This window comes from Rhinopithecus bieti, unplaced genomic scaffold, assembly GCF_001698545.2.
Source record: "Rhinopithecus bieti isolate Rb0 unplaced genomic scaffold, ASM169854v2 scaffold_1106, whole genome shotgun sequence".
NCBI classification, from domain to species: Eukaryota; Metazoa; Chordata; class Mammalia; order Primates; family Cercopithecidae; genus Rhinopithecus; species Rhinopithecus bieti.
Genome location: NW_016803367.1, coordinates 765165 through 778701, shown reverse-complemented (window position 1 = coordinate 778701; position 13537 = coordinate 765165). Strand labels below are relative to the sequence as shown.

Sequence of the window (13537 nt, the reverse complement as noted above, 5' to 3'; positions counted from 1 at the left end):
TTCACCCCCCCTTGGCCTCCCAAAGTGCTGGGATTACAAGCGTGAGCCACCACACCCGGCCTAAAACTTTTATTAAGAAAACAAGTGAGGATTGCAATACCATAAAAACAAATGGGAAAATTATAGATAAGTCCATTAAAACCTGGAGTAAGTATATTTCTCTTTATCAGTATACTGTCATTTTTCTTTTCTTTTTTTTTTTTTTGAGACGGAGTCTGGCTCTGTCGCCCAGGCTAGAGTGTAGTGGCGCGATCTCGGCTCACTGCAAGCTCTGCCTCCTGGGTTCACGCCATTCTCCTGCCTCAGCCTCCCAAGTAGCTGGGACTGCAGGTGCCCGCCACTACGCCCACCACCACGCCCGGCTAATTTTTTTTTTTTTTTTTTTCCTGAGACGGAGTCTCACTCTTTCACCCAGGCTAGAATGCACTGGTTCGGTGGTCTTGGCTCACCGCAACTTCCGCCTCCCAGGTTCAAGCGATTATCCTGCCTCAGCCTCCGGAATAGCTGGGACCACAGGCGCGCACTACCAGGCCCGGCTTATTTTTTGTATTGTTAGTAGAGACGGGGCTTCATAGTGTTAGCCAGGATGGTCTCGATCTCCTGACCTCGTAATCCGCCCACCTCAGCCTCCCAAAGTGCTGGGATTACAGGTGTTGAGTTACCGCGCCTGGCCAGTATACTGTCATTTTTCTATAGTGAACATACATTACTGCCATGAGAAAATAAAATGTACAAGTTATGTATACTTGTTGTACATAGATCAATCTTCTATTATAAAATTCATTTTGTGCCGGGCGCGGTGGCTCACGCCTGTAATCCCATCACTTTGGGAGGCCGAGGCGGATGGATCACAAGGTCAGGAGATCCAGACCATCCTGGCTAACATGGTGAAACCCCATCTCTACTAAAAATACAAAAATATTAGCGGGGCGCGGTGGCTCACGCCTGTAGACCCCGCTACTCGGGAGGCTGAGGCAGGAGAATGGCTCCAACCCGGGAGGCGGAGCTTGCAGTGAGCCGAGATGGCGCCACTGCATTCCAGCCTGAGCAATGGAGTGAGACTCCATCTAAAAAAAAAAAAGAAAAAATTATATGAAAATGAAAGTAAAGCACAAGCCCTGACCAATAATAAACCCTCAATAAGTATTTGCCTAATGTCTCAAGGCTATGTACAATAATGTAGAAGATGCTGGCTCATAAAGAGTTCTCAGCAGTGAAGTTTAATATGAGAGGGAAAATGTCCATTGGAACTTTTTGCTTAAATGTAGAAAAAGACTGATCTTCAAAGAACACCGTTTACATCACTGGTAACATTAATATTACAAATTACCTTATAAGAAAGTATTAAATATCATACCTCATGACTGATGACAGTCCAACCACAAGATGAATCACTGTCACTGGAATTTTCAGACATCTTTCAGGTCTACAAATACAAAAACATATTGACTTATGGGACACATTTTTTAAAATTCTATAGGAAGCACTATATGTGACACTAAGTTTGAAAAGTGGTTTACTGTCTTCCAGGTGAAACAGAGACAAGCCACCCATAAATTTACCATACAGAACATGACAGGACTGCATACCTAAAGGAACAGATATAAGGAAACTTCTAAGACAAGGAGACCCTCCTAGACTAGAACCGTCTAGACAGTCATACTGTTGGAATGAAGAAAAAAGTTATGTCTAAAAGAAAATGTAGCATTTGGCCAGAGATGAAAGAAAAGGAGAATCGTGAATGGGGAGCAGGCAGCAACAGTAAAGGACTCTATTTTCAATGAACAGTAAGGTGTGAAAAACATGACGGCAGAAACTGAGAAGCAGAGGGAAACTGAAAAGCTCCTATGCCAAGAAAAACGAAGTCTGTATGTTGGCAACATGAAGCAATTTACGTTTTTCAAACAGAGAAGAAACATGATCAAACCGTTTTGAGACTGAGTCTCCTGCCTCAGTCTCCCGAGCAGCTGGGACTACAGTGCGCGCCACCATGCCCAGATAATTTTTGTATTTTTAGCAGAAATGGGGTTTCACTATGTTGGCCAGGCTGGTCTCGAACTCCTGACCTCATGATCCGCCCGCCTTGGCCTCCCAAAGTGCTGGGATTACAGGCAAGAGCCAACATGCCCAGCAATCAAACTGTTTTTATGAAAATAACTGTGTCAGCAATACTTCAGTTGGATTAAAGTTGGGGCGGTGGTGGGGAAGACACCAGAGGTTGGTTAGAAACATCTGGTCACTGGCAACAACCTGGACTCAAGCCCTAAACCAGCATACAATGGTCACTCTACCTGGTTTTTTGTTTTTGTATCTGAAACTCCTTTAAACTTCAAAACTCAACTTATTAAAACAAATAGTATTTCTACTGATTTATTCTACATGTGTCTTATGCTTCTATTATTGGACGTATACTGTGAACACATTAGATCCAACTTCTAACAGAAATCAACCGCAGACAATACGGAAGTAGTGCTCAAATAAGAACAGGGCAAAAATACAGATCTACATAATCTGTTTTTTTTGTTTTTTGGTTTTTGTATTTTTAGTAGAGACGAGGTTTCACCGTGTCGGACAGGATGGTCTCAAACTCCTGGCCTCAAGTCAGATCCATATAACCTGTTAATTATTCTGGAAACTCCTGAACATTGATATTCAAAAAGAGAGGATACAAAGAGGTTGGTCACTAATAGTATAAAAATTAACATGTTTCAAATGAATTATTTAAAACCTGAACTAAGACATCAATTGCATGACTTTTCATGTTATGATAGAGCATTTTGTAATAGGTTCACCTGAGGTCATCTAATTGCTTGATTTCTAATTTCAAGTGATTAAGGCCCAGGCAGTTCATAACTCTATAAATTTAAAGGTAAACTTACAGAAAACTACTAGGGTAAAATAAAGTTTTTCTGTCCAGTCAGTAGTGGTTATCCAAAAAGCTACGGTTTAAATACCCTGTAGGATATTAACCATGTTTATATCTTAGCAACTTTATTTCAGCAATCTTTATTAAACTGACTATATAAATCCCAATTTCTCATTCAACCTGCCGGCATTCTTTATTAAACGGACGATATTTCTTTTTTTGTGTGTGTGACAGGGTCCTGTTCTGTCATACAGGCTTGAGTGCAATGGCATAATCATGGCTCACAGCAGCCTTGACCTCCCAAACTCAATTGATCCTCCTGCCTCAGCCCCATGAGTAGCTGGGCGCGTGCCACCATGCCCAGCTAATTTTTTGTAAAGACAAAGTTTGGCCATGTTGGCCAGGCTGGTCTGGAAGGCCTGGCCTCAACAATTCGCCCTCCTCAGCTTCCCAAAGTGCTGGGATTACAGGCCTGAGCCACTGCACCTGGCCTAAACTGACTATATAAACCCCAATTTCTCATTCAACTATTTTTCAGGACTTTCATATCAATGTCTATTTGCATGAGAATCGTGTTTATAATAGCTTGAAAATTATGCATGACATGAAAATACACAAAGACTTAGCAATTAAATTTGCAGGGGGAAAGGAGAATGATCAAAGAAGTCTCTATAAATGAGGTTGCAAATTTGATAGCATATTTTAAAGTAAATTAACAGTTGTCAAAATTTAAAAATTGAGATACTACATTAAAATGAAGATTTCTGGAGCTGGGAGCAGTGCAAAGTGCCTATTAATCCCAACTACTTGGGAGCCTGAGGAAGAAAGATCCCTTGAGGGCAGGAGTTCAAGGTGGTTAAGAGCCATAATGATCATGACTGTGAATTGCCACTGTACTCCAGACTGGATAACACAGTGAGATCCTTACTCTTCAAAAAAAAAAGGGCTAGGTGTGGTAGTTTACATCTTTCACATCTCCAGCCCCAACACTGAGAGGCCAAGATGGGAGGACTGCTTAAGTCCAAGAGTTCAAGATCAGCCTGGGCAACAACACAAAAAACAAACAAAACGATATCTGATTCCTCACTAAAAAAAACAAATCAAAAGATCTGATGACAAGGAAAGATGTCCCAGTGAAAAAGAAAAAAAGCATCACGCAGGAAGAACAAAGGCAGAAAATGTAAAAGAATATGAAAGGTTCTTTTTTTTTTTTTTTTTTTTTTTTTTTGAAGACGGAGTCGTCGGCTCCTGTCGCCAGGCCTGGAGTGCAGTGGTCCCGGATCTCAGCTCACCTGCAGCTCCCGCCTACCAGGTTCACACCGTTCCCTGGCCCAGCTCCCGAGTAGCGGGCAGGCCCCAGGTGCGCCACCAACCTCGCCCCGGCCAGTTTTTTGTATTGTTAGTTAGAGAGCCGGGGTTCGCCGTGTTGAGGCCAGGATGGTCGACGTCTCCTGACCTCGTGATGCCACTCGCGCTGCCTCGGCCAAAGCTGGGATTTACAGGCTTGAGCCAGCGGCGACCGGCCCGATAAGTTCGTTAAAAATAAAAAATGAAAAAGACAATTTAGTACTTAACGTAGTTTAAAAAGATGCCAAGCTTATGCGAAGAGACAGTCTTTTTCTTTTCTTTTCTTTGAGATGGAGTCTCACTCTGTCACCAGGCTGGAGTGCAGTGGCGTCATCTCAGCTCACCACAACCTCCGACTCCCTGGTTCAAGCAATTCTCCTGCTTCAGCCTCCCAAGTAGCTGGGACTACAGGCACGCACCATCACACCCAGCTAATTTTTGTATTTTTAGTAGAGACGGGGTTTCACCATCCTTACTAAAGGCCAGGATAGTCTCCATCTCCTGACCTCGTGATCCGCCCAACTCAGACTTCCAAAGTGCTGGGATTACAGGCGTGAAGCCACGGCATCTGGCCACGATTTTTTTAAATTTTTGATAGGATCTCGCTTTGTCACTTAGGCTGTAGAACAGTGACATGAACACAGTTCATCGCAGCCTTGACCTCCCAGGCTCAAGCTACCCTCCCACCTCAGCCTCCTGAGTAGCTGGAACTACAGGTGTGCACCGCCATGCCTAATATTTGTATTTTTTGTAAAGACAGGGTTTTGCCATGTTGCCCAGGTTGGTTTCACACTCCTGAGCTCAAGTGATCCACCTCCCTTGGCCTCTCAAAGTGCTGGGACGACAGGCATGAGCGGCTGCCATCCGGTCAGATTTGATTTTTCAAATGAGCATATATTGGCCGGGCGCCAAGGCTCACGCCTTTAATCTCATCACTTTGGGAGGCCGAGGTGGGTGGATCATGAGGTCAGGAGTTCAAGACCAGCCTGGCCAAGATGATGAAACCCCGTCTCTACTAAAAATACAAAAACTTAGCTGGGCACGGTGGCAAGTGCCTGTAATCCCAGCTACTGAGGAGGCTCAGCCAGAAGAACTGCTTGAACCCAGGAGGCGGATGTTGCGGTGAGCCGAGATCACACCATTGCACTCCAGCCTGGGCAACGAGGGAAATTCCATCTCAAAATAAATAAAATAAAACAAAATACATATATTAAGATGGCAGGGCCGAGAGTGGCGGCTTGCACCTGTTAACAGCACTTTGGGAGGCTGAGGTGGGAGGATCACTTGAGGCCAGACGTTCAAGATCCGTCTGGGCAACATAGTAAGACTCCTCGTCTCTACCAAAAAAAAATGTTAAATCAGCAGGACATGGTGGCCCACACCTGTTGTCCTAGTTACTTGGGAAGCTGAGGCAGGAGGATCACTTTAGCTCAAGTTCAAGGTTGCAGCGAGCTATGATTGTATGACTGCACTCCAGTGTGGATAACACAGTGAGATTGTCTCAAAAAAAATTTTTTTTAAACATAGGGAAGCAACTAAACAACCCTAGACCTGTGGGATGCAAGGAAGCAACATAATATTCCATGAAAAAGATGAGCATCTAAACTTAATCAGTGTTGATGAGGGAAAGGGTTCAGAAGATAGCGGGAAGGGTTTAGAAGAGCTCTGAGAAGACATGAAAGATTATTATTTTTGTCATGATTTGGATGAAAGGTCTCACTCTGTCACTCAGGCTGGCATACAGTAGTATGAACACAGCTCAATGCTGCTGAGACAGGAAAATAGGGTCTGGAGGCAGGGTACATCAGGTTGATTCACACTTCAGCTATGACAGGAAATATCCTCTCCATAGGGCATACACCAAGGAAATGACTTTGTAACTTTACTTCACCTCTCCATTTACATAGGGTGCACACCAAGTAACCAATAGAAACCTCTAGAGGGTATTTAAGCCCCCACAAATTCTATAACAGCGCCCTTGAGCCCCCACGCTAGGGCCCGCCACCACACTGTGGAGTGTACTTTCATTTTCAATAAATCTCTGACTTCATTCTTTCCTTGCTTTGTCTGTGTGTTTTGTCCAGTTCTTTTTTTAAGATGCCAAGAACCTGGACACCCTCCACCAGAAACACAGCCTTGAACTCCCAGGCTCAAGTAGATGCTCCCACCTCAGTCTCCCAAGTAGCCAGGGCTATGCAGATATATGCCACCCTGCCCAGCTAATTTCTTTTTAAGAGTCAGGGACTTGCTAGGTTGGTAGGCTGGTCCCAAACTCCTGGGCTCAAGTGATCCACCCATCTCAGCCTCACAAAGTGCTGGGATTACAGGCGTGAGCCACCGCACCCAGCCTACCTAAAGATTATTTTATTAAAGGACTGAATAACCAACTGTAGAAGGGCAAAAGTGTAGGATAGCTCCCAGGTTTCCGGTTTAAGTGACTGGGTAACTGGAAAAATTCTATATGAAACAAGAAGTAGGTGAGGGCTTTGTGATAAGAAAACTGGCTGAAGCCACCAGGATAAGTGGCTCATGCCTCTAATCCCAGCACTTTGGGAGGCCGAGGCGGGCGGATCACGAGGTCAGGAGATGGAGACCATCCTGGCTAACATGGTGAAACCCCGTCTCTACTAAAATACAAAAAATTAGCCAGGCGTGGTGGTAGGTGCCTGTAGTCCCAGCTACTGGGGAGGCTGAGGCAGGAGAATGGCGTGAACCTGGGAGGCAGCGCTTGCAGTGAGCCAAGATTGTGCCACTGCACTCCAGCCTGGGCAACAGAGGGAGACACCGTCTCAAAAAAAATAAGAAAGAAAGAAAGAAAGAAAGAAAGAAAACTGCCTGAAGCCTAAAAAGCATTCTTTCTCAACTGTGTGAAAGCTTCCCTCCTTCCCTTTGCCTGATCCCATCTTCTAACAAACAGATTTCAAAAAAGTAAAATACATTACTGACTTGGGAGAACTTACCATACTTGAATTTCTCAAATCAAAAAGCCCACTTCAATCAGGCCCCAGTTTAATGCTTTGTTTACTTCCTTGAGGGAAAGATAACATTGAAACCAGCCAGTTATCCCACAGAACTTTTATGGTTTCTTTGAATAAATACAGAAATTGATCCTCTCAGTCTTAAAACTTGAGAAAGTTCTATTTGTGTTATCTAAGCTCCTTTCTTAGGAAACCATAAGGCCTCCTAGATAGGATCAAGAAGCTGAAGCTTACTTAACAGATGACAATGAGAAGCCAGACCCTGCATGATTGCCTAACTGACCACCTGTTGCCTGTTGACCAACTTCTCTTTCTCACCCCTCTCTAATTCCTGTTTGCCCACACATGGTTACATTTCTTCTCCGCTATATAAACCTCTAATTTCAGTCAGTCAGAGGCGGATTTGAGACTGATCTCCCATCTCCTTGGCTGCAGCACCCAATTAAAGCCTTCTTCTCTGGCAATACTCATCTCTGTGATTGGCTTGCTTTGCAGCAAGCAGCAGGACCTAGACCAAACCCCTGGTGTTTTGGTAACACCATCCAGCCCAAATGAGAAAAAAAGATTTCCCGCTGGCCCTAACACCACCATGAAAATTTAGATAAGCAAAATTAACAGGCTTACTAAAGAACCCTATTAATTCAGCTCTTCTCAAAATGTTGGGCGCATACTACAATCAAAGCAAGAAAAAAAATAATAACTTTTTAAGCCCTATCCTAGACACAATGAATATGAAAGCCCCCTGGCAGTTTGAACCTCCCCATTATAGCTAGAGATCTTAAAATGTTAATCTCATTATGTCATTCCTTTAAAATGTTAAGATTTTCTTCAAGATAATGCCCCAAAGCCTTGAATATCAAGTCTTTTATCTCTAGCTCTCATCTCTTTTAATTCATTCCCTCTTTGCCCAACCTTCTCAGTTCCCCTCAAAATGCTTGGCTTTGTCTTTACTCCAGGGCTTTACATATTCTGATCAGTCGCCCATCCCTTTACCAGCACCCAAACTCCTGTGCTTATCTCAGCTAATGGTTCACTTCCTTTGAGAACCATCCCTTGACCCTAGCCCTAAGACTCTATTATTTTCTGCATCTAGCACTTAATACAGAGCATTGTGCTGTAATTGCTTGTTTACCAGCCTATAATGTATTCCCAACACATACTGAGTGAATGCTAAATACATATTAAGCAATCAATAAACAAGAAAGGTAACCACGTCTGGGGGATAGTGCAGTTAACTGTTCTTTACAGAACTCAAAATAAGGCTGGGTGTGGCAGATCACGCCTGTAATCCCAGCACTTTGGGAGGCAGAGGCGTGCAGATCATGAGGTCAGGAGTTCGAGACTAACCTGGCCAAATAGTGAAACACCATTATCTACTAAAAAAACAAAAATTAGTCGGGCATGCTGATGCGCGCCTGTAGTCTCAGCTACTAGGGAACCTGAATCAGAAGAATCGCTTGAAACCAGGAGGAGGAGGCTGCAGTGAGCCACGATCATGCCACTGCACTCCAGCCTGGGCAACAGAGTGAGACTACACCTCCAAAAAAAAAAAAAAAAAGAACTCAAAATTCTGGAGAAGTCCATGAGCCTCTCCCATTATTCTGACCATTGGTAAATGTATAAACCCTCCCCCGATTTTAAGAGCTTTACTAATAATTTAGAAATAAGCAGAATATAGGACAGCTACAAAGGCTAAGAAATCATACAGTTATAAAACAAAGAATATTTTGTGAAGACAATAAACTTGAAGTTCTGTTTAGGCTCAGGCTTCCTTTTATTCCTCAGAGTAGTTTATTTTAACTCGATCTCAGTCATGTATTTCCAATTGCTTTTCATGTCCACTTGCAGGTTTCTCAAAGTGTCTAACACACAACAGCTACAATACTGAAATCATCTTCTTGCTGCTCCTCCTATTTCTGCTAACTCACAGAATTACAGTAGCCAAAAACAATATGGCCATTATAAGCAAGAGTCACCACACATTCAGGTCAAAAACCTTAGAGTTATGTCAACAAAAAGAGTCAAACCCTGTAAAATATTTGAAGAGATTTATTCTGGGATAGATTTATGCTGGAATAGAGAAGTTTAATTCTAAAAAGGATGGTCAGCGGAAGCTTCATTGCTAAAGTATATGTGAGCAAAGATTTGAATGAGTGAGGCGCCATTATATACAGTTAACTGGAGGAAGAGCACTTAAGACCAAATGAATAGTAGGTATAAAGTTGAGATCAAAGCTCTACCTTTGAGAAACAGCAAGGAGGCCTGTGTGGATCACCTAGCAGGAGAGAGGAAGACAAGATTAAACACAAGATAATAGGGTGGGCAAGGGGACAGATTGAGTAGGGCTTACAGATCCTAAGACTCCTTTTAAAAAGCGTTTTAGCTTTTTACTCTGAGTGAAAACTAAAAGTCACAGACAGGTTTTGAGAAAAGGAATAAAAGATCACTCTGGCTACCTATTGGGACAGAATTGTGGGGGAGCAAAGGCAGAAGCAAGAAGTTCATTTGCGTGGCTGCTATGATAATCCAGGTGAGAGATGATGGTGGTTTGCACTAGGATGGATGCAGTGAAGACAGCGAGAAATGGACAGATTATACACGGATTTCAAAGGCACAGCCAACAGGACTTCCTGATGTATTGAATATGGGGTATAAAGGATGACTCCTGGCCTCACCGAGTACCAGAATGGAATAGCCACTGAGGCAGAAGATTTCAAAAAGAGCAGGTTATGAGAAGAAAATCAGTGAATTGGGCCTGGCGTGATGGCTCACACCTGTAATCCCAGCACTTTGGGAGGCCAAAGTGGGCGGATCACTTGAGGTTAGGAGTTCATGACCAGCTTGGCCAACATGGTGAAACCCTGTCTCTACTAAAAATACAAAAATTGGCCAAGTGGTGTGGTGGATGCCTGTAGTCCCAGCTACTTGGGAGGCTGAGGCAGGAGAATTGCCTGAACCCAGGAGGCGGAGGTTGCAGTGAGCCGCGACCACGCCACTGCACTCTAGCCTGGGAGACAGAACAAGACTCTCATCTTGGAAAAAAAGAAAAAGGAAGAAAAGAAAATCAGTAAATTGATTGGGAGCATTTTAAATCTGAGATAGTTATTATCACATCCAAGAGGAAACATCAAGTAGGTGTCCGGAGACTGAATTCAGGGAAGAGTTATAGACTAAATAAGTGATTTTAAAACACTTCGGTGGAGGCTGTCAAAATCTGTAAGAATAACCAAACAACAATATCAATTTTACCTCATAAAATATAACTGGAATGAATATTACCTGATATGATGGTGCCCCTCATCATTCCTGAGTAGCTACATTTTACTATGAAAAAGGTGAGGTTTCCATCACCATATCTTCTAGAACTAGACAAGATGGAGAAGAATGGTAGCATTATTCTCCCACATGTCTACAATTCCGAAGTGAGGCAACCAATAGGCTATAGGCAAAGGCCCCAAAGTGCAGCTGTACTGTCATGTGACCAAAGATAAGACGGTCAGTTTGGAGTGCTTTTAAGAACGTATTTCTAAAAAATGCTTTTCAAAATGTCTGGGTCTTTCACCTCCACCAAAGGATATGAAAATGTCTGCTTTAAAATGCATCACTTGAGAAAGGGAAGAGGATACAAGATCCCAACTAATGAAAACTTTTTTTTTTTTTTTTTTGAGACGGAGTCTCACTCTGTCTCCAGGCTACAGTGCAGTGGCACGATCTCGGCTCACTGCAACCTCTACTTCCCAGGTTCAAGAGATTATCCTGCCTCAGCCTCCCAAGTAGCTGGGATTACAGGCACACACCACCATGCCCAGCTAATTTTTGTACTTTTAGTAGAGATGGGTTTCACCATGTTGGGGTTTCACCACGTTGGCCAGGATGGTCTCGATCTCTTGACCTCGTGATCCGCCTGCCTCAGCCTCCCAAAGTGCTGGGATTACAGGTGTGAGCCACTGCGCCCGGCATCAAAACTTTTTGAAAGTCTACTTTTTGTCTAATAAACCTATGGAAATATTTCAAATGAGCCTATCCTCATCTGGAACATGAAACTGCATTTATTCATTCAACATATGATTACTGAGTACCTACTATGTGCCATGAACTCTTCTAAGTCCTGAAGATACAGGATTGAAAGAAAGAAAACAAAAACAAAAGAAAACCTCCTGTGAAGAAAAGTACTTTTTAAAGACAGAGTTAGCCAGCTAGCTGGTGCCCAGTGCCATGGAGAAAAAGTGAGGGCAGAGTAGGGGTGGGGATGGTGCAAGAACTGGAATGTTAAATAGGGTGGTTAGGGAAGGCCTCCTTGAGGTCCTGAAAACAGTTGTGAAGAATGAATGAGTAGTTTTCCATCTTTTTTGTGCCTGAACACAACTGAGATTTAGTTATATGGAATGAAACACCTAGAGATGAGCTAAATATTAAAAAGACCAACTGTTAGGCCGGGCATAGTAGCTCATGCCTGTAATCCCAGCACTTTGAGAGGCTGAGGCAGGTGGATCACCTGAGGTCAGGAGTTCGAGACCAGCTTGACCAACATGGGGAAACTCTGTCTCTACTAAAAATACAAAAATTAGCCAGGTGTGGTGGTGCATGCCTGTAATCCCAGCTACTTGGGAGGCTGAGGCAGGAGAATCGCTTGAACCAGGAAGCAGAGGTAGCAGTGAGCCAAGATCACTCCATTGCACTCCAGCCTGGGCAACAAGAACGAAACTCCGTGTTAAAAAAAAAAAAAAACACAAAAAACAAAAAAACACTATACTCTATAAACATAGAGGCAAAGACAAAAGAGACTGCAGATTACATACATTTATACCCAGTGCTAAAATTTTTTCTTCCCACTCAAAGAGTCTCCCCGACCTTAAGAGTAAGTATTCTGTACAATAAAGACACACTCCTTAGTGTGACACTGAAAAGCTCCCACTATCTGGTTCTAATGTAACTTGCAACTAATCTGATTAGCTTTCCTCCTCATCTGGCCCAAGTAATTTACTTGTTATCTTCTGAACACAAAACGGACAACCCTAACTCCATGTCTTCACTTCCTGAAATGCTTTTCTTCCTAAATTCTGATTGCTGTATTTAAAGCTGTCTTCTCCCATGAAATTTTCCTGGATCACTGTTTCTGACATACACTGATTTCATCTTCCCTTGAATCTACAGCATTTACTATACTTCTCAGCATAATTTGCCTAATGGTAGCTTACACTACTTACTTTTTTCCTTGAGTTACTTTATTAATTAGTATTAAGTTCAAAGTTTTGATAAATAGCTCCAATTGTATTTATTATAGCTTTCTTTTTAGAGACAGGATCTCACTCTGTCACTCAACCAGACGGGAGTACAGTGGCGCCACCACAGCTCACTGTAACCTCAAACTCCTTGGCTCAAGAGATCCTCCCACCTCAGCCTCCTGAGTAGTTGGGACTACAGGTACACACCACCAAGTCAGGCTACGTTTTGTATTTTTAGTAGAGATGGCGTTTCACCATGTTGGACCAGGCTGGTCTCGAACCCCTGACCTCAGGTGATCCACTTGCCTCGACCTCCCAAAGTGCTGGGATTACAGGCGGGAGCCACCACACCCGGCCAATATGTATTTGTTTCTAAAATACTTTTTCTTTATCGTAAATATTCTATATATCAACCTGACCTGAAGTTAATCTCAAGGGTCAGATCCTCTAGTGGCCAGGGATAACTTCCCCAGAAGGAAAAATCTAAACTCCATTACTTCTTTGCCTCAAAGACCAATGTTTTAAACATGAAATGCATCTCTCAGAGGACCTGAGATTTCAAATTCAATGTAGTCTCACTGTTAAGAAATCAACTTAAAGATCCATTTGAGAGGCGGGGCGCAGTGGCTCACGCCTGTAATCCCAGCACTTTGGGAGGCTGAGGCGGGCAGATCACGAGGTCAGGATATCGAGACCATCCTGGCTAACACGGTGAAACCCCGTCTCTACTAAAATACAAAAAATTAGCCGGGTGTGGTGGCGGGAGCCTGTAGTCCCAGCTACTCGGGAGGCTGAGGCAGGAGAATGGCGTGAACCCGGGAGGCGGAGCTTGCAGTGAGCCTAGATCATGCCACTGCACTCCAGCCTGGGCAACAGAGCAAGACTCCGTCTCAAAAAGAAAAAAAAAAAGATCCATGTGAGAGTATTAAAAACAATAACTACTTCCTATTGTCAAACTAGACTGATGACCTTTCTTAAACTTATAGAAGTGAGATTAAAACAAATCAAAACCAACATTAAAAGCTCAATCACAGAAGTACACTGCAGTTTCGGGGCATTCAATGCAACAGAGTGCAAGGTCAAGAGAGGAGCCAGGTTTCCTTCAGTCTGGAAAAGCCACC

The 13537-nt window shown here is 43.3% G+C and overlaps 1 protein-coding gene across 6 annotated transcripts in view; it reads right to left on the bottom strand.

Annotated features, from left to right (window-relative positions):
* Window positions 1-13537, bottom strand: part of CCPG1 (cell cycle progression 1) — a 50980-nt gene that overhangs the window by 33497 nt on the left and 3946 nt on the right. For 4 of the 6 annotated variants that reach the window (XM_017881351.1, XM_017881373.1, XM_017881382.1 and 1 more), the window contains exon 2: window positions 1358-1426. In XM_017881351.1, coding sequence (XP_017736840.1) covers window positions 1358-1417 — 60 coding nt within the window. In that variant the 5' untranslated portion in view covers window positions 1418-1426. Of the gene's footprint in view, window positions 1-1357; window positions 1427-9431; window positions 9467-10470; window positions 10525-13537 lie in introns of those variants that run through there. The other 2 variants (XM_017881367.1, XM_017881365.1) reach the window with 2 other exon arrangements.